Source organism: Podarcis pityusensis (assembly GCF_964106645.2).
Source record: "Podarcis pityusensis genome assembly, chromosome: 2".
Lineage (NCBI taxonomy): Eukaryota > Metazoa > Chordata > Lepidosauria > Squamata > Lacertidae > Podarcis > Podarcis pityusensis.
In genome coordinates this window covers 5,878,286-5,899,281 of record NC_138029.1, presented here as the reverse complement: position 1 = coordinate 5,899,281, position 20,996 = coordinate 5,878,286, and the positions used below count along the sequence as shown (strand labels likewise).

Here is a 20,996-nt window from a genome sequence, read left to right as displayed (position 1 = left end):
TAAGAATTACAAGATTTGGGGAACTAAATCACTGAATTTGGCTGAAAACGGGAGATGTCAAAAGGAAGTCCATCTCCCGATACTGCTTAGAGTTCAAAGCAAAGATTCTGACAAGCGGGAAGCGCTGAAAAGGGGACTTTAAAAGAAATTGGGTTTTACTGTGCAAATTTAGAACTCGTCATTCAGAAGCTAAAAAAAGACTATTTTCGTGTAAATGGACTGGATTTGGATTGGGACTGTACTCTTCCTTGGTGGATTACAAAAATTTTGAGAGACCAGTCTGGGGGCTGTCAGGACATAAAAGAACTGTCAAATTGCGGAAACTGTATCTAAAGCTGAAAGTGCTACATTTGAGCCTTATGGTGGGATACAAATAAGAAACTGTTGCTTGCACCATTATTGAGACTTTGTTTTTTAACTAAGGTAAAGCTCTGCAATTCTAAAAAGATATTGAAGGGGTCTCCCCCCTCTTTTTCTCTTTTGGTCCACTGGGAATTTAATGGTGGAAAATTTTTCCCTTTTCTTTCTAACTACTGGGGAGCTCCCCCTAGAGGACTGTGGAATACTTAGTCTCTGAGAACTGCAATTTGTTTTGTATATCTTCTGTTTGGATGCTTATATTCTGGACTGTCTTTCCCATGGGATTTACAATTTGACCTTGACACATAGACAGCTGTGGAATGAGTGGCGCAGGAAAAACGAGGGCTGCCAAATCAAGAGCTAAACAATCTGAACTGTTGCAAACAACTTTGACTGTGCAGCCACGTAGATCATCTGTCCCTACTGTTTTAAGCTTGCAAGAAGGAGAAGATAAACAGCCAGCTTCAGGGGATATGGCCTCAGGAGGACTTGACCCAGTTTCTAAAGAAATTTTGGAACAACTGGCTAATTTAAACAAAAAAGCTGATGAACAGGCCTTAAAATTTGACCAAGTGACAGCCACCATCAACAAATTGACTGAGCAAGTCTCCCAAAATACACAAGCAATTGGGAATATTCAAACAACAACTGCAGAGAATCGTAAACTGGCTGAAGAAGCAAATCAAAAAGCAGAACAAGCAAATAAAAAGGTAGAGGAAGTAAGAAGGGAAGTAAGGCCACTGAGTAGGCAAATCAATGAACAGCAGGCATATCTGTCTATGGCGGAATTGAAAAACCGGGAAAGCAATCTCAGATTGAGAGCAATTCCAGAACTTGAAAAAGAAGATTTGATTGGTTTTTTGACAATAGAATTATCAAAGTTCTGGGGCATAGAAGAAGATAAGGACTTTAAAATCACCACTGCTTTTAGATTGGGAAGATTGGTGAGGAAGGACAGATCCAGAGATTGCCTGGTCATATTGAGATCCAGGCAAGAAAGAGATAACATACTAGGCCTACATTTTAAAAATCCACTGGTGATCCAAGGTAAAAAAGCAGAAATCTACAGAGATATACCGAAACAACTTTTGGATTTAAGAACTACATATAAAGACCTAGCAGGATTATTGAGAAACAACACAATTCCTTACAGGTGGGAGTTCCCCCAAGGATTATCTTTTAATTTCAAAGGGAAAAAAGTAAAAATTAGAACAGCAGAGGACCAGGAGAAGTTTTTGAACGAACACGGGGAGGACCTTCGGAAAGGAGTAGCAGGAGCCTGGCCACCACCTGCACCGGAATTAACACCAGGACCACCTTCGGGTCTGAACGAAAAGGAAGACACACCTCTATAAGACATACAAGTCAGGATGTCTCTGCAGCTATTTAGTTGGAATATTCATGGTGCAAATTCCCCGGAGAAAAGAAGAAGGATCTTTCATATATTGAAAAAAGAACAATTGGACATTATCTGTTTGCAGGAAACACATGTGACTAGACTCCACAAGAAAGTGTTAATCAACAAAAGATTAGGCCAAGAATTTATTTCATCAGACAAAGTTAAGAAAAGAGTAGGAATTTATGCACCAAATGAGGGGAAATCAGAATTTTATAAGAAGCTGCATGAGACAATGCTGGACTATTTAGACTATACTAACATCATTATGATGGGAGATATGAATGGGGTGGTCTCTACCTACATGGACAAGTCACAAAGTCAAAATTTAACTAAAGATGGCAGACTACCTAAAACTTTTTTTGAACTAACTGACAGTATGGATTTGATTGATATTTGGAGGACAAAGAACCCCCTAGGTAAAGAAGGAACATTCTTCTCCGAGGCCCATCTGTCATGGACAAGAATCGACCAAATATGGACAACTAGAGGGCTGGCACCTAAGATTAAAAAAAATGGAAATCTGCCCAAAAACCTGCTCCGACCATAATGCTTTGAAAATGGAATTGAGACTTACTCCAATCGGCTCCTTCAGATGGAAAATGAATGACACCCTGTTAAGAGATCAGGAGATTGTGGAGAAGGCCCAAAAAACGCTGAAAGACTACTTTGAAATAAACTTGAACACTTCGGTGGAAAAGAGAACAATCTGGGACGCAAGTAAAGCGGTAATGAGAGGGTTTCTGATACAACAGAATACGATTAAGAAAAAACTCTGGAATGGAAAAAAGGATAAGATATTAGAGAAGATAAGAGATGGAGAGAAAAAATTGAGATTAAAACCAAAATCAAAAGAAGTTTTAAGAGAAATTAAATTCCATCAAGCACAATATGCGAAATTGATAAATCAAGAAGTTGAATGGAAAATTAAACAAATGAAACAAAGATCATTCGAATCGGCGAATAAATGTGGAAAGCTGCTAGCATGGCAGTTGAAAAAGAGACAAAAATTGAACTTTGTTACCAATCTGGAGGTTGAAGGGAAAAATATTCAGAAACCAGAAGAAATTAGAAAGTGTTTCCAGAGATATTTCAAAAAACTGTTCACGCAAGGGCCTCAGGAAGAGACTGAGATAGACCAATTTTTAAAAACTAATGGACTACAAAAACTATCTCAAGAGAAGAGAACAAACTTGAATTACAGAATAACACAACAGGAAATCGAGGGTGCCATTCAGAATATGCAACTAGGTAAATCTCCAGGCCCAGATGGACTTACCTCCAAGTATTATAAGACATTAAAAGACTTTTTGATTCAACCATTAATGGAGGTATGTAACCTGATCATGGAGGGGAAAGGAGCACCAGAATCGTGGAAAGAAGCTTTCATCACATTGATACCTAAATTGGAATCTGATAAGACCCAACTCAAGAACTATCGTCCCATCTCACTCCTTAATGTGGATTACAAAATTTTTGCTGACATTTTGGCAAACAGACTTAAAAAAGTGTTAAATGAAGTAATTCATAAAGACCAGGCAGGCTTTCTCCCAGGTAGACATTTGTTTGATAATACCAGGAACATCATTGACATTTTGGAATTATTGCAGACTAATATCAACACGAAAGCAGTTTTAATTTTTGTAGACGCAGAGAAGGCCTTTGACAACATCTCTTGGAAGTTTATGAAAAAAAATTTGGAAGGGATGGGAGTGGGACGGGCGTTTCAAAATAGCATAGAAGCAATCTATTCAGAGCAAAAGGCCAAATTGATAGTAAACAATGTGGTGACAGAAGAATTTAAAATTGAAAAAGGGACACGACAGGGGTGTCCTCTTTCCCCATTGTTATTCATTTCAGTCCTGGAGGTGCTTCTGAATTTGATTAGGGAAGACCGGTTGGTGCAAGGGATACAGGTCGGAGCGAAACAATATAAATTGAAAGCTTTTGCAGATGACTTGGTTTTAACATTACAGGAGCCAGAATCTAGTACAAAAAGAGTTTTAGAACTAATTTATGAATTTGGTCGGGCGGCGGGATTTAAGTTGAATAAGCAAAAAACCAAGGTTTTGGGGAAAAATTTGACAACTTCAGAAATAGATGGGTATCAGAAGGAGACAGAGTTAAATGTGGTTAAAAAAGTGAAATACCTAGGGGTCAATTTGTCCACTAAAAATTTGAATTTATTTAAAGACAATTATGAAAAATGTTGGTCTGAAATCAAAAAGGATTTCGAAACTTGGTCAAGATTGAAACTTTCCTTGTTGGGACGAATTGCAGCCGTAAAGATGAATGTATTGCCAAGGATGTTGTTTTTGTTTCAAACCCTACAGATCGTGGACAGAGTGGAATGTTTTGGAAAGTGGCAGAAAGATATCTCGAAGTTTGTCTGGCAGGGCAAAAAGCCCAGGATAAAATTTAAAATATTAACCGATGCAAAAGAAAGAGGGGGATTTGCCCTGCCGGACTTAAGGTTATATTATGAAGCTGCATCTTTCTGCTGGATGAGAGATTGGTTTTTATTAGAAAACGCTGATGTCCTAGATCTGGAAGGGTTTAACAATGCTTTTGGATGGCATGCATACTTGTGGTACGACAAGGCAAAAGTTCATAAAATGTTTAAAAACCATATTGTCAGAAAAACCTTATTTAATGTCTGGACTAAATATAAGGACTTGTTGGAAAACAAAACCCCGAGGTGGTTATCACCAATAGAGGCTAAGGCCCGTAAAAGACTTAATATGGAGGTTGGTTGGCCAAAATATTGGGAGATAATAGACAAAATTGGTGATAATTGGAGACTGCAGAGCATAGATAAACTAAAAAACAAGGTAAACTTGTTTTCTGAAATGGTCACTGGGAAATACAAATACCAACTGAAAGGACGGGTGTTCTTGTCCGATCTCTTACCCAAGGCAGGATAGCCTTGTGCATTCTGTGACTCTATTGTTCCAAATTGTACAAGAACAGCACTTGGTATAAAATTTAGCATCCAGAGTATTCCAGCTTTTATTATTTCATTTTGCAGTTTTTAGCCCTTAAGGTGAGAAAGCTCAGCAAGCATTGCGCTCACGCATACAGGCCTAAGCCTCAAAAGTCAGAGGTGAGGCCTCAATGGCACTTCAAGCAATTATAGTTCTCCCCCCGTTCTTTGCTTTGCTCCCCTCACTTTGCTTTGTTTCCCCCTCCCCTTGGTCCTCCTGGGACAAGAGCCACATAAAACGATGTGTTGCAAATGGCAAGACCTTGGCTTGGAACCAGTCCTGCCAAAGACAACAGGGGAGGGGGGGGGTGTAGATTCAAAGTAGTGCTAAGGAGATTCTTCACCAGGGCAAACAAAATTGCTTACAGTGTTGGAGCAATCTCCCTGCTCCTCCCCACACATGCTGTTGTGCGGGTTCTGGAGGATGAGGGGAGGAATTCCTGTTGCACAAGCAAGATTCATTGCACTGGCGCCCGCTAGTGCAACTATTTAGCCTGAAAGATCCATAGTTATTGGATATCCCTCTCAACTCTACCAATCCTTTGTCAGTAATGCTCATTTTGCTACACAGCGATTCTTACTTACCCCGGTAAGATAAGGAGTACCCCTTTTGACAAGGGTCTGGTCAATGTAGTTCAGTGGTTTCTGAATAATCTCCAAAACCTCCTCTCCTTTCTTTCCATGAACCAAATGAAGATACAAGGCTGCAGACAAAGCAGGCTAAGAGGAAAGCCAGAGGAGAGGCATGTTAAGGCCCTCTTGTGCCTCATGTTGTTATCTTTCACCCTTGCTCAAAAGTAGGTTGCCCTCTCCTGAGATTAGAACCGATACCCTATTTTACCGTGAAAAGAATAGTGCATATTGGCAGCCCTAGATAAAAGCAAATATAAAAGCTAGTTTCCCTCCACACTGCCACAATTCAGAATTAACCAAGGACCAGAGAATGAACCTATGCAGGACTATAAGAAAGGATGTGGAAAGGGAAGCAGGATCGATTCTCACCAGTGTTCCACAGCAAGCTTGGTGCTGCCCCAGTGGTCTATTCAAAGCCACCATTTTACTTTTAGGTATACAGACACACTGAGCTCCCCAGCCCCCCAGCCAATGGCGCTTACATTATATAGTGGTACCTCGTGTTGCAAATGTAATTCGTTCTGGAGGTCCGTTCTTAACGCAAAACCGTTCTTAACCTGAGGCACACTTTTGCTAATGGGGCCTCCCGCTGCCACCGCATCATTTCTATTCTCATCCTAAGGCAAAGTTCTCAACCCGAGGTACTACTTCTGGGTTAGCGGAGTTTGTAACCCGAAGCGTTTGTACCCTGAGGTACCACTGTATAAGCTCTTCTCTCTCTCTCTCTCTCTCACACACACACACACAGAGAGAGAGAGAGAGAGAGAGAGAGAGAGAGAGAGAGACTTCATCCTAATGGCAGACATTTTGCTAGCCAGATTTTACATATTTAGTTCCTGTGTTCAGTCTCTGCAACACTCATGCCAATGAAGACACAGAACTTGAGGAAACCCTAAGCAGATGAATAGGTGGCTTCCCCACCCCCCACTTAATGATTTTCATTGAGTTTTGTAGGACAGAGTAGAAGGACTGCAATACGGAAGAGAGTTCAGAGGAGCAGCCTCAACCCCCAGGCACTGGGCAGTTTTAGCTTCCAACCCAATGGCTTTCTTAAGCAAACCCCTTCATCTTCTTCCCTGTAAGTAAAAGGTTATTATTCATTCTATAGGAAAAGTGCTGCACCAAGGGGGAGGGGAGGAAGTGGGTGAGAGAAAACCTATGCTCCAAACATTCAGTGCAGAAATGTAAGAAGCCACTGTTTTCCACTCCAGCCTGCACTGTTGCATGCAGCACTGTCTCCTTTCTGCTGCAGTTTGTCTTCTGTTAGTAACTAGGTTATTTGTCCTTCTGTCCACTGTGGTGAAATTATGTAATATATGTATTTAACTATGTCAATTACATAGTACGTATGTTATTCCACCCCATTAATTTCAATTATGTACTGATGGCTGACTGAAAGCAACAAAAGCAAATACTGACGGTATTTGCTGGATTGATTTCCGTTCCGGACATGGGACAAAAAAGTGCATGTTTGCCATTTCCTCCACTGTTTCTGTTTTTGTCAGAATTCTCCGACATTCCTACTAGGTGTCCTGTCCCACCCTCCATCAACAGGAAGCTTAAAGAAGCATCTTGCACACACACCCAGGGGCCCCTGCAATATAGAATCACTCCCTTCACACCCCACCAACAAGAACTGGGCATTTTGGAAGGTCAATAAACTGAGCCAGAGTCTCATCTATAGGCATCTGGGTATGTAATTAAAGAAAATAAGGCAGCTACCATAACCTTCTTTCACCCCCCCCCCGAACAATACCATCTCCCCTCCATGAACTGCAGGAACATGCAAATGTTCCCACCATAAAGCAACACAGCAATGCTTCACACACCTCCAGCTCAGTTGCATCCCACTCAAGCAACTGGTTGGAAAAATTGCTCTCATCCTGGCCAAAATCACGACTTTCTTTTCCAGATAAATGGAAGAAGTACCTAGAAGAAAGAGAGCAGAAGAAACTAAGAACTCTCCGCTGGGAATATGTGCACACCTATAGATGAGTTTAAAAGACAATCAGGAAAACAAAACTATAGTAGTGCTTTCGTTCTATCACAAGGAGCCCTCATTAACCCCTTCTGTTCCTAAACCCAACATGACTGCCTTGTCACATTCCCTAACTTGTGATGGAGGCTGCTTCACAGATTTGCTTTTCTGTGCTCTTCTGCTTCACGCACTCCAGTATGAGATGCATATCTTGTTTCTGTGATGTGTGCTGGCATGACCCAAGACCGCTAGAGAACCAGTGTGGTGCAGTGTTTAGAGTGCTAGAGACCTGTGCCCAAATCCCTATTCAACTATCAAACTCACAAGGGGATTGGAGGATGGGATAGCAGTCACTATCTCTGCCTTCCCTTTCCAAACAGGATTATTCTTAGAATAAAATGGGGAAACCCTCGCGTGGGATCCTTGAAGAAAGAGACCGAAATATAAACAGCAATAGAGATGAAGCCTGCCTAACATTCAATGGGAAAAGATTCCAAAGAGCAGACTCTAGCACTCACAAAATTCCCCATGAGGGGACTGGTGGGAAACCCACAAATTTTGGTGGCGCACATGTGTGTCTGATGTCAGCACGCCTGAGGGTTGGGGAAGCCTACCACAGACCTATGTAGGATCGTAATAAACCAGTAGCAGAGTGTTAATGAGTGTCCCAGCTTCCCCACCCCCCATCTCCATTGTCCTCCACAGGAGACTGGCTGCAGCAGTGAAGCCATTTGTGGTCATGGTGGTTTCCACATGAAGTAGAACTCTCAACAATATCCAGTCTATGAAAATTGAAAGCTAGCTAGCTACTTTGCAACTTACTGCTGCTATTTTCAATGTGACATATGTATTTTTAATCAGAAGAACACACCCACATTTATGAGCCTCAAACAGAAAGCGAAAGTCTTCAAGCTGGCTGTTGCCCAATTAATACATCATTTTTGTATGGACTCAGGCAAATTATAACAACCTACTGAAAGTGATGCAGATTCCTAGGATCAGTAAGTTTTTTAAATACTTTTTGTACCTGTGCTTCAGGCAACTTCTCTGCTCATACTATTAACACCGCTGGGGTTATCTAGCATCACCAGTACCCTAGACATTGGACACAACACACACACACACACACACACACACACACACACAGAGTTCAAGTGGTGTGACCAGTAACTTGACTTGGAAAGCACACAAGGCATTCAGGGTCTCATACTTACTGGCAAATCGTATTTGTGGAGAAGAGGAAAGACTCTTTTTCTAAGTGCAGAGCTGGGAGCTGGGAGCGGGTGAGGAATGGGATGACATGAGCTGTCAAGGAGGAGAAACAGAAGTACAGTTTACACACACACAAGAGAATTAATTATTTTCTAGCAGGTCTTCTTTGCTTGAGCAACTAGGAAAAGTTGACAATGGGCAGAAGAGAGTTTATAGCAAAATGGTATATATGATTTAATATACAGGAGCTGTCATATGCAGACCCACATTTTTTAATACCAGATTTAGTTGCTTCAAATGGACTCAGTGGTAAAGCACAAACTTTGCACATGAACAGTTTCGGGTTCAACCCCCACTATTCCCAGATACAGATGGGAAAGATTCATTGACAGGAGTGCCACTCAATCCAGCAGTTAGCCCTCATTTTTGTCTCTAGGCCCAAAGTTTAACTAATGATACCAAACAAACAAAAATGACATTTTGCCAAAAAAAAAAAAGAAAGAAAGAAAGAAAGAAAGAAAAATCTCCCTGGACAGCAATTTTACCCAGAAAAAAGGACTTCTCTGGGGAAAACCAGGTGTATGGCAATCCTAACATTTGGTTCAATGGCAGGTGGGACTGTCAAAGTCTTTTCCCCAGATGCCGGCCCCTTTTCTTTCTTTCTTTCTTTCTTTCTTTCTTTCTTTCTTTCTTTCTTTCTTTCATCTATCTATCTACAAACACATTGATTCAAACAGTACAAACTGAAAGCATTTGCTGATGACTTAGTATTGACTTTACAGGAGCCAGAACCTAGTACTAAAAGGGTATTGGAACTGATTCAAGAATTCGGACAGGTAGCAGGTTTTAAGTTGAATAAGATGAAAACTAAGGTTTTAGAGAAAAACTTAACTGTGAATGAGAGAGAGAAGTTTCAGGAGGAGACAGGACTAACATTGGTTAAGAAAGTGAAATATTTAGGGGTTAACATGACTGCCAAAAATGTGAATTTATTTAAGGATAATTATGAAAAATGTTGGATTGAAGTGAAAAAGGATTTAGAAGTATGGACAAATTTGAAGTTATCATTGTTAGGCCGAATTGCTGTGATAAAAATGAATGTGTTGCCAAGGATGTTGTTTTTGTTTCAAACATTGCAAATTTTGGATAAGATGGATTGTTTCAAGAAGTGGCAGAAAGATATTTCCAGATTTGTTTGGCAGGGCAAGAAGCCTCAAATAAAATTTAAGATATTAACGGATGCCAAAGAAAGAGGTGGATTTCCCTTCCAGACCTTAAACTTTATTATGAATCAGCTGCTTTTTGCTGGCTGAGAGAATGGCTGCTTCTTGAAAACGCTGAAGTGTTGGATTTAGAAGGTTTTAATAATGCATTCCCCTTCATGGATCACTGCCTTGCCGTGGCGAAGGGGCTTGAAGAACTCAGAGAAGCTATGAACTATGCCGAGCAGGGCACCCAAGATGAACAGGTCATAGTGGAGAGTTTTGACCAAACGTGATCCACCTGGAGTAGGAACCGGCAAGCCACTCCAGTATCCCTGCCAAGAAAACTCCATGGACAAAGACAACAGGCATATAAAAGTTATGACGCTGGAAGATGAGCCCCTCAGGTCGGAAGGTGTCCAACATGCTACTGGGGAAAAGCGGAGGACAAGTACAAGTAGATCCAGAGCTGATGAAGCGGCTGGGCCAAAGCCGAAAGGACGCTCAGTTGTGGATATGCATGGAAGCGAAAGGAAAGTCCAATGCTGTAAAGAAAAATATTGCATAGGAACCTGGAATGTAAGAACCATGAACCTGGGTAAGTTGGATGTGGTCAAAAATGAGATGGCAAGAATAAATATTGACATCCTGGGCATCAGTGAGCTAAAATGGACGGGAATGGGCGAATTCAGTTCGGATGACTATCATATCTACTACTGTGGGCAAGAAATCCGTAAAAGAAATGGAGTGGCCCTCATAGTCAACAAAAGAGTGGCGAAAGCTGTACTGGGATGCAGTCTCAAAAATGATAGAATGATCTCGATACGAATCCAAGGCAGACCTTTTAACATCACAGTAATCCAAGTTTATGCACCAACTACTGGTGCTGAAGAAACTGAAATTGACCAATTCTATGAAGACTTACAAGACCTTATAGAAGTGACACCAAAGAAGGATGTTCTTCTCATTATAGGGGATTGGAATGCTAAAGTAGGGAATCAAGAGATAAAAGGAACAACTGGCAAGTTTGGCCTTGGAGATCAAAATGAAGCAGGGCAAAGGCTAATAGAGTTCTGTCAAGAGAACAAGCTGGTCATCACAAACACGCTTTTCCAACAACACAAGAGACGACTCTACACATGGACATCACCAGATGGACAACATCGAAATCAGATTGATTATATTCTCTGCAGCCAAAGATGGAGAAGCTCTATACAGTCAGCAAAAACAAGACCTGGAGCTGACTGTGGCTCAGATCATCAGCTTCTTATAGCAAAATTCAATCTTAAACTGAAGAAAGTAGGAAAAACCACTGGGCCGGTAAGATACAATCTAAATCAAATCCCTTATGAATACACAGTGGAAGTGAGGAACAGGTTTAAGGATTTAGATTTGGTGGACAGAGTGCCTGAAGAACTATGGGTGGAGGCTCGCAACATTATACAGGAGGCAGCAACTAAAACCATCCCAATGGAAAAGAAATGCAAGAAAGCAAAGTGGCTGTCCAACGAGGCCTTACAAATAGCGGGGGAGAGAAGGCAAGCAAAATGCGAGGGAGATAGTGAAAGATACAGGAAATTGAATGCAGATTTCCAAAGAATAGCAAGGAGAGACAAGAAGGCCTTCTTAAACGAGCAATGCAAAGAAATAGAGGAAAACAACAGAATGGGAAGAACTAGAGATCTGTTCAAGAAAATCGGAAATATGAAAGGAACATTTCGTACAAAGATTACCATAATAAAGGACAAAAGTGGTAAAGACCTAACTGAAGCAGAAGACATCAAGAAGAGGTGGCAAGAATACACAGAGGAATTATACCAGAAAGATATGGATGTCTCGTACACCCCAGGTAGTGTGGTTGCTGACCTTGAGCCAGACATCCTGGAAAGTGAAGTCAAATGGGCCTTAGAAAGCACTGCAAATAACAAGGCCAGTGGAAGTGATGGTATTCCAGCTGAACTGTTTAAAATTTTAAAAGATGATGCTGTTAAGGTGCTACACTCAATATGCCAGCAAGTTTGGAAAACTCAGCAGTGGCCAGAGGATTGGAGAAGATCAGTCTACATCCCAATCCCAAAGAAAGGCAGTGCCAAAGAATGCTCCAACTACCGCACAATTTCACTCATTTCACATGCTAGCAAGGTTATGCTTAAAATTCTACAAGGAAGGCTCAAGCAGTATGTGGACCGAGAACTCCCAGAAGTGCAAGCTGGATTTAGAAGAGGCAGAGGAACCAGAGACCAAATTGCAAACATGCGCTGGATTATGGAGAAAGCTAGAGAGTTCCAGAAAGACATCTACTTCTGCTTCATTGACTATGCAAAAGCCTTTGACTGTGTCGACCACAGCAAACTATGGCAAGTTCTTAAAGAAATGGGAGTGCCTGATCACCTCATCTGTCTCCTGAGAAATATCTACGTGGGACAAGAAGCTACAGTTAGAACTGGATATGGAACAACTGATTGGTTCAAAATTGGGAAAGGAGTACGGCAAGGCTGTATATTGTCTCCCTGCTTATTTAACTTATATGCAGAATTCATCATGCGAAAGGCTGGGCTGGATGAATCCCAAGCCGGAATTAAGATTGCTGGAAGAAATATCAACAACCTCAGATATGCAGATGACACAACCTTGATGGCAGAAAGTGAAGAGGAATTAAAGAACCTTTTAATGAGGGTGAAAGAGGAGAGCGCAAAATATGGTCTGAAGCTCAACATCAAAAAAACGAAGATCATGGCCACTGGGCCCATCACCTCCTGGCAAATAGAAGGGGAAGAAATGGAGGCAGTGAGAGATTTTACTTTCTTGGGCTCCATGATCACTGCAGATGGTGACAGCAGTCACGAAATTAAAAGACGCCTGCTCCTTGGGAGAAAGGCGATGGCAAACCTAGACAACATCTTAAAAAGCAGAGACATCACCTTGCCAACAAAGGTCCGTATAGTAAAAGCCATGGTTTTCCCAGTAGTGATGTATGGAAGTGAGAGCTGGACCATAAAGAAGGCTGATCGCCGAAGAATTGATGCTTTTGAATTCTGGTGCTGGAGGAGACTCTTGAGAGTCCCATGGACTGCAAGAAGATCAAACCTCTCCATTCTGAAGGAAATCAGCCCTGAGTGCTCACTGGAAGGACAGATCGTGAAGCTGAGGCTCCAATACTTTGGCCACCTCATGAGAAGAGAAGACTCCCTGGAAAAGACCCTGATGTTGGGAAAGATGGAGGGCACAAGGAGAAGGGGACGACAGAGAATGAGATGGTTGGATGGTGTTCTTGAAGCTACCAGCATGAGTTTGATCAAACTGCGGGAGGCAGTGGAGGACAGAAGTGCCTGGCGTGCTCTGGTCCATGGGGTCACGAAGAGTCGGACACGACTAAACGACTAAACAACAACAACAACAAATAATGCATTTGGCTGGCATGCATATTTGTGGTACGATAAGGTAAAAGCACATAAAGCGTTTAAAAATCATATTGTTAGAAAAGCATTGTTTAATGTTTGGAGAAGATATAAGGATTTGTTAGAAAAGAAAACCCCAAGATGGTTGTCACCAATGGAAGCAAAGGCACAGAAAAAACTCAATATGGAGGCCAAATGGCCGAAATATTGGGATATTCTGGAACAAGATGGAGACAGAATAAAATTGCAGAGCTTTGAAAAATTGAAAAACAAAGTGCGAGATTGGCTCCATTATTACCAAATAATGGAGGCATACAATTCGGACAAAAAAGTTGGTTTCCAGGTGGAAAAATCAAAATTGGAAACAGAATTGTTAGATCCAAAAATCAAGAATTTGTCAAGAATGTATAACTTGCTCTTGAGATGGAACACTCAGGATGAAATGGTGAAATCAGCTATGATTAAATGGGCACAAGATGTTGGACATAACATAATGATGGCTGACTGCGAACAGTTATGGACCACAGGTATGAAATTCACGGCATGTAATGCCCTAAGAGAAAATTTAATGAAAATGATTTATAGGTGGTACATGACACCAGTCAAGCTTGAAAAAATTTACCATTTGCCCGACAATAAATGTTGGAAATGTAATGAGACTGAAGGTACATTCTTTCACCTTTGGTGGACATGCCCAAGGATTAAGACATTCTGGGAGATGATTTATAACGAAATGAAAAAGGTATTCAAATATACCTTCCTGAAGAAACCAGAGGCCTTTCTCCTGGGCATGGTCAGCCAATTGGTGCTAAAGAAGGATAGAACTTTTTTTATGTATGCAACAACAGCAGCAAGAATACTCATAGCGAAGTATTGGAAGACACAAGATTTACCCACCAGGGAAGAATGGCAGATGAAGTTGATGGACTATATGGAATTGGCGGAAATGACTGGCAGAATCCGAGACCAGGGAGAAGAGTCGGTGGAAGAAGACTGGAAAAAGTTTAAAGACTATTTACAGAAACACTGCAAAATTAATGAATGTTAGAAGAATGTTGGAATGAAGTTATATGGCTTTAGTAGAAATGTTATAAGGAATTAAGTATAAATAGATTAATAGAATATTAAAGGAAAAATAAGGTTAGAATGTGTTAAGATAATTATAGGATAGAAAACAGAGGAAGATGGAAAGGAATTGCTGAAACAACTAACAGAAGTGGAATACAAAAAGGGAGGTGTGAGGAAGTCGTGGAAATAAGTGAATGAAAGATAAGATACTGAAATTGTTTGATGTGTTTTAAACTGTTTTTGTTTGGCTATGTTAGTTTAATGTGTCAGTGTTATGTAGTGTTTTTGTATTGTATTGTATTGTTCTTTTTTTTGTAGTGTTGTGTTTAAATTGTTGGAAAAGTAATAAATATTATTTTCCAAAAAAAAAAAACCAAACACATTGATTCAATGCACACAAGTTAAACGTATGTAAGTTGTGGACTTGCTGTACAGACTAGAGTTCTTCAACTATGGTTTCCCAAAAGTTGTTTGATTAGAACTGCCATCATCCTGAACCACCAACTAAGCTGGCTGGGACTAATGGAAGTTCCAGTCCAACCTCTGGGGACCGGAGGGTGAAGTAGGCTGTTGCAGGCAGGGACTCCTGTGGGGTACCGATTCCACACCTGCGACCACTAATGTGGGTTAGGATTCTTCCATCTCCTCAGCCCCACTCCCCATACATGACAAAGCAGAAGTTAAATGGCTGTCAAATGGAGGATGGTGCAAGCTTGTTTTCTTCTGCTCCGGAGGCTAGGACCTGAACCAAAGTTACAAGTAGGCCTGGACAATATATCGCCCAGGACTGGTATGAGGGGCAGACTGCAAAGGCAGCTTCACTCAGCGATATATCGTGGGTGAAACCGCCATCACTCCTCAGTCTTTCTTCTACCAGCACCCAGCGCACCAAGGGAGAACAAATTGCAGCAGGCGCTGGAGGCAGAGGGACTCAGGAGAGGCAGCAGCTTCACCAGTGATAAGCCGCTGTGTGAAACTGCCACCTCATAGTGGCGCAGAGGGAGAAACAAGCTGCACTGGCCGGGCGTAATACAGCTTGTTCCTCCTGCCGCTTCTTTGAACCCCTTGGCTGAGCAGTGCGCCACTGCCCTTGCCTCAGCCAAGCAGTTTTACAGAGCCCCCAACCTGCCACTGGCTCACATGAGCCAGTGGCAGGGTGGGGGCTCTGTTAAAGCACTCTCGCTCCCCAGCTGAGGGAACTCGATCCTTCTCCTGGTAGGATCAGGGCTGCTTGGATGGGGACGGGAGACTTCGCACCCTCCAGCTGAAGAAGTCTAACGGAGTCGCCACCTTGCCTCCAGCTTGTGCAAACCAGAGATGGGGCTGGGGCTCCCTTAGACTTCTCAATTGAGGGGTGCGGGTGAGTCCCTCTCAGTGAAGATGTTCAAAGGAGCCCTGACCTCGCCTCCAGCTTGCACAAGCTGGAGATGGGGTGGGAGATCCATAAGCCCCACATCCCTTTGGCTCGTGCATGAAGAGGGACGTGGAGCTTGTTCAGCTGGGGGGTGGGAGCCTTTGCACCAACCAGCTGAGCAGCGTCAATGAGAGCAGTGACAGTTACACCAGCGCCTCACGGGGCTGGGGTCCATGCAGCTTGCTCTTTCAACATTGCGGTATATTGCCAGATCAGGATGCTTGGCTGGTGATAGATCGTGATGTTGAAAACCTGTCATTGCCCAGCCCTAGTTATAAGAAAGGAGATTCTGACCAAACATGGAGAAGAACTATCTGACAGTAAGAGCTGTTTGACAGTGGAACTGTTTTCCTCGAGAGGTGATGGATTCTCCTTCCTTGGAGGTATTTGAGAAGCGTTTGGATGGCCACCTGTCATGGATGAGCTGAGATTCCTGCATTGCAAGGAGTTGAACTAGATGACGTGGTTATTGATTTATTATATTTCTATGCCACTTTTCATCCAAATGAGTCCCAAAGTGGCTTACAAACAATAAATAACATGACTGAAGATAACAGAGCAACAACAGCATAGGGTCTCTTCCAATTCTACAATTCTCTGATTCATAACCAATCTAGGTTAAGTGATGCTAAATTACAGAACCGCAGAGGGTGGAGAAGTCCTTCAAAATCAGAATTCAAAGCGTTAGTTAGGGATGGGGGATCCTCAGGTGGAAAATCAATGCTGCTGCTGCGATAGGATTTTGTTTCTCATTTTCAGTTCATTTCTATGTTACATGGGAACAGTATAATCATCCTCCTCATTATAAGAATCTCCCGTGAGCCACCTGAAGACGTCGGCGAAACTGGGGTGTTTCCCGGGAAAGCGGGGCGCGCCCCCGGCACTCACCCTCCTGGGGGACCCACTTCAGCTCCGCAGGGGCGCCGGTGGCCTCGGCAGCCGCCAGCACCTTCAGCGCCCCGGGGCTGCCTTCGCTGAGGAACAGCTTCATGCTCGCTCCGCTCCGCGCTCGGCTCCGCAGCTGATGCAACTCCGGTCGGACGGGACCCGCACTTCCTCCCGCCGCCCACGTGGCCCGTGGAGCCGGTCGCCCGGACCCGCCCTCCGCACACCCACTCTGGGGCTTGCGCACGCACGCACGCACCCGGAACTACCACCCCCAGCATGCATTGCGCACGGGACGGGAAGTTGTCGCGACAGAGGCGAGAGGGAAAGGAAAGGGAAGCCGAGTCGGAAAAGGAGGAGCAGGCAGGGAGTTTGTGCGCATGCGTACGTATGTACGCGCGTATGCACACGAATAAGCTGATGTGATTTTTTTTAGTTGGGATTTTTAAAATTTTTTTTTTATTAAATTAATTTATTTAACATAATTATTACAAAATATAAGCAAAATACATATATATGTCAGATGAATATATATCTGAATATACGCTCTGAACCCGGCCTTGGCTGGGGAGGGCGGGGTATAAATAAAAATTATTATTATTATTATTAGCACACATATATAAAAAAAGAAAAAAGAGAGGAAAAGAAGAAAAAGAGAGAAAAAAGAAGAAAAGTTGGAGGAATTTCTTCCAAATTTATTCTACAAATATCTCAATATGAAAATATTAATAAAATTTCATTGATTGACTTCCATCGCTTACACTGCACTTCCTATATACATTTTAAGCTAGACTGTATCTGTTATTCCGTATTATTCCCATACAATGTCATTAGATTAGAATATTTCTGCTGATGTGATATCATTATGTGTTTAGATAGATAGATAGATAGAGAGATAGATAACATTATCACTAAAAGAAACATGCAAAAAGCTAAATAGCAACATGTCTGATATGTCTGATATCAATAGGCAGGGCGTTCCAAAGTTTTGGTGCTGCCATACTGTATATGGGTCTGATTATGGAAATAATCCCATACCTATTTACCGCATCTAATTATGCACATTACCTTCTTGATCTGTTGAATTAATGGCAACAGCCACTCTTCCCACGCACCTTGTGATTCCTAGCAACTAGCTTTCAGAGGCACACTGTCTCTGGCGATGGAGGTAGAAAATTTAAAACAGAGGAACATAATGTAAGAACCAACCAAACAGGAAATGAATGTTAGTGAAGCAGTAGCCAAGAAAACCCAAAAGTCTAGGAAACATGTCTTAGAAGCCATTCCATTAAAAGTGGTGGTCAGTTAAGAGGGAGCCTTAACCTGGCACATGACATAATAGCACAAGTGCCTAGTGAGTTTGTATGTCCAGGTTACTTAAAAGTAAAAGGTAGCCACCAACTTAGCCACTGGATGAGGAGGGCAGGAGGCACACCCTGAGAAAAGTTTCAGGAAGAACCAAAGGCTACCCAGGACTTTCACCATAAGGTGGAGATAATCTTTCTTCCCCCACCTCTTTGTAATATGCAGAGAGAGAGAGAGAGAGAGAGAGAGAGAGAGAGAGAGAGAGAAGTAGAGAGAAACTTACAGCATAAACTTCCAGTGAGCATTTGGAAGCTGTTGTGAATGGGACAGAAACAAGAAAGGATCTCTTGACACCTTAAAGACCAAGACTGCATCCTATACTGATTTACTGAGGGGTGTAAGTAGGACTGCAACACTATGCACACTTACAAGCTCCATTGAATACAGTGGAGCTTACTTCTGAGTAAGCATGCAAACAGCAGCTCTGTAAGACCAACTGAACTGAATGGGGCTTACTTCTGTGTAGACACATATTTATTTTATGGCATAGGTGTTGTGTAGGAGAATCCACTTCTCCAAATCCACTAAACAGAATTTTCATGTGGGAGCGCAGAGTGTCTCTGTCGTTGGGCAACTCTACAGTACTCTCTCTAACTTTTACATTGGAAGTTAGGCTAGATTGAAAATGAGTTCTGTTTTAGGCAGGAAGGACTGTGATGGTTGACTTTTGCAGAGGCTGGAAGACAATAACTCCACTAGCTTCCTGTTTGATTCTAGATCTCTGGTTTACAGTTGTGGAGATCAAAGCACAGGGTGTTCACATGAAAGCCACAGGAGGAAATACTGTAATAATAGCAAGGTGAAAGAATTGTTTTGGAGTTGTTGAGGGGAAAATGCATTTTTTGCATCATATTTTATATAAAATGACAAAATCCAGTTTTGCTTGGATTGAGATGGGAGACTTTTTATATAGAAAACAAATTAAACTGACATGTGGAAGGCGGATTTCAAAAGCAGGATTGACGTCCAGGGAGAATTTGTGAAAGGCGGAGCTTTGGCCTTAAGCAATCAAAAAATCGCGCTTTTTTGGTGTTTTTGTAAAACAGCTCAACAACTTTGGGGTTAGACTAAAAAAAGTTCAACAATTTCGGAGTGTCCTGGTTTTTACTTTTTGAAATGGAATTACAAACTTAGTGGATCAGGGAAATGCTGTGGACATAGTGTATCTTGATTTCAGTAAGGCTTTTGACAAAGTCCCCCATGATATTCTCCCAAGGAAGCTGGTAAAATGTGGGTTGAACAAGGTAACTGTTAGGTGGATTTGTAACTGCTTGACTGACCAAACCCAAAGAGTACTCATTAATGGTTCCTCGTCATACTGGAAAATAGTGACAAGTGGGGTGCCACAGGGTTCTGTCCTGGGCCCGTTGTTGTTCAATGTCTTTATAAATGACTTGGATGAAGGAATTGAGGGGATGCTCATCAAATCTGTAGTTGACATGAAACCAAACTGGGAGGGGTAGTTAATGCCATAGAAAACAGAATCAGAATTCAAAATGACCTTAATAGATTGGAGAACTGGGCACAAGCTAAACAAAATGAATTTCAATAGGAACAAATGTAAGGTTCTGCACTTAGGCAGAAAGAATCAGATGCACAAATATAAGACGGGGGACACTTGGCTTACAGTACTTGTGAAAAGGATCTAGGGTTATTGGTGGACCACAAGCTTAATATGAGTCAACAGTGTGATGCAGCAGCAAAAAAAGCTAACACTATTCTTGGCTGCATCAACAGAAGTATAGTGTCCAGATCAAGGGAAGTAATAGTACCACTCTGTTCTGCCTTGGTCAGACCACACCTGGAATACTGTGTCCAATTCTGCGTATCACAATTTAAGAAAGATGTTGACAAAGTGGAATGTGTGCAGAGGAGGGCAACCAAGATAATCAAGGGTCTGGAAACTAAGCCTTATGAAGGAGCTGGGTATGTTTAGCCCAGAAAAGAGGAGACTGAGAGGAGGTATGATAACCATCTTCCAATATCTATAGGGCTGTCACATGGAAGAAGGAACATGCTTGTTATTTCCTGTTCTGGAGGTTAGGACTCAAATCAATGACTTCAAGTTACAAGAAAGGAGATTCTGACTCAACATCAGAAAGAACTTTCTGACAGTAAGAGCTGTTCAACAGTGGAACAGTCTCCCTCGGGAGGTGGTGGACTCTTCTTCCTTGAGGGTTATTAAGCAGAGGTTGAGTGGCCATCTGTCATTGGTGCTTTAGCTGAGATAGCTGCATTGCAGGGGGTTGGACTAGATGACCCTTGGGTCCCTTCCAGCTCTAAGATTCTATGATTCTCTAATAATTAAACCAGCTTCCATTTTAACAAATCAGCAAGGACACTGAGTATCTGAACATATGCAGAGTGTATTTTCTATTACTGTATACAGGGACTCATTTTTCAAATACCGTAAATCAATTTAAGGACCGAATTTCTCTGAGCTCTCACCTTTGGTCTCTCACTCACCTCATTCTATTACTTTTTTAATGTTCTTCACTGAGCAACGAGAAATAACAAGAGATTTTGGCATTTACATTGCATCCAGTCCAGATTTCCGAAGAATGGAATGGCAGGAGCAAAAGGATGCAGAGGACTAAAGATTGCTGTTGGTGGATTTTTGTAGAGGCTGAATATTCTGTTAATGAAACATGAGGTGTATGATTTACAAGGCCATGCAAAAGGTCCCTAGTTCAGTCCCTGACATCCACAGGTAGGGCCGGGAATGTATGATCCCTGCCTGAAATGCTGGAGGGCCACTGCCAGTCAGTGTAGGCAATACTGACTCAGTGTAAGACAGTTTCCTGTGTTTCTAGATTGAAGCCTATGATCTGCCTGAACTCAGCCCACTTTTGGTGGGTGTGCTCTCCCAAGGAAGGTGTGCTTAGGCTGCAACCACGCAGTGCGCTCTCAACCACATCTGCTTTCGGAAGCATCCTCCACAGACTTAAGAGACACGCACTGAAAAGACAGCATGCATAGGATTACAAGCCTTGTCTTGCTGGTTTCAGCAGGTCTTCTTGCTTCAGTAATAATTTGTTTCATGCACACACAAAACAGCTACAATCTTTATTTTAATTTTTTTTAAAAAAACTCCATGTAGGT

General features: G+C 42.1%; 1 protein-coding gene across 1 annotated transcript in view; it reads right to left on the bottom strand.

Moving 5' to 3' along the window:
• MARS1 (methionyl-tRNA synthetase 1) overlaps positions 1-16,757 on the bottom strand; it is a 45,074-nt gene extending 28,317 nt beyond the window's left edge. The window contains exons 1-4 of the mRNA XM_080990866.1: positions 16,533-16,757; positions 8,565-8,655; positions 7,202-7,301; positions 5,325-5,459 (exon numbers count right to left, since the gene is read on the bottom strand). Of these exons, the coding sequence (XP_080846992.1) occupies positions 5,325-5,459; positions 7,202-7,301; positions 8,565-8,655; positions 16,533-16,635 (429 nt within the window). The 5' untranslated portion in view covers positions 16,636-16,757. The remainder of the gene's footprint in view (positions 1-5,324; positions 5,460-7,201; positions 7,302-8,564; positions 8,656-16,532) is intronic.
• Positions 16,758-20,996: the final 4,239 nt, after the last annotated feature.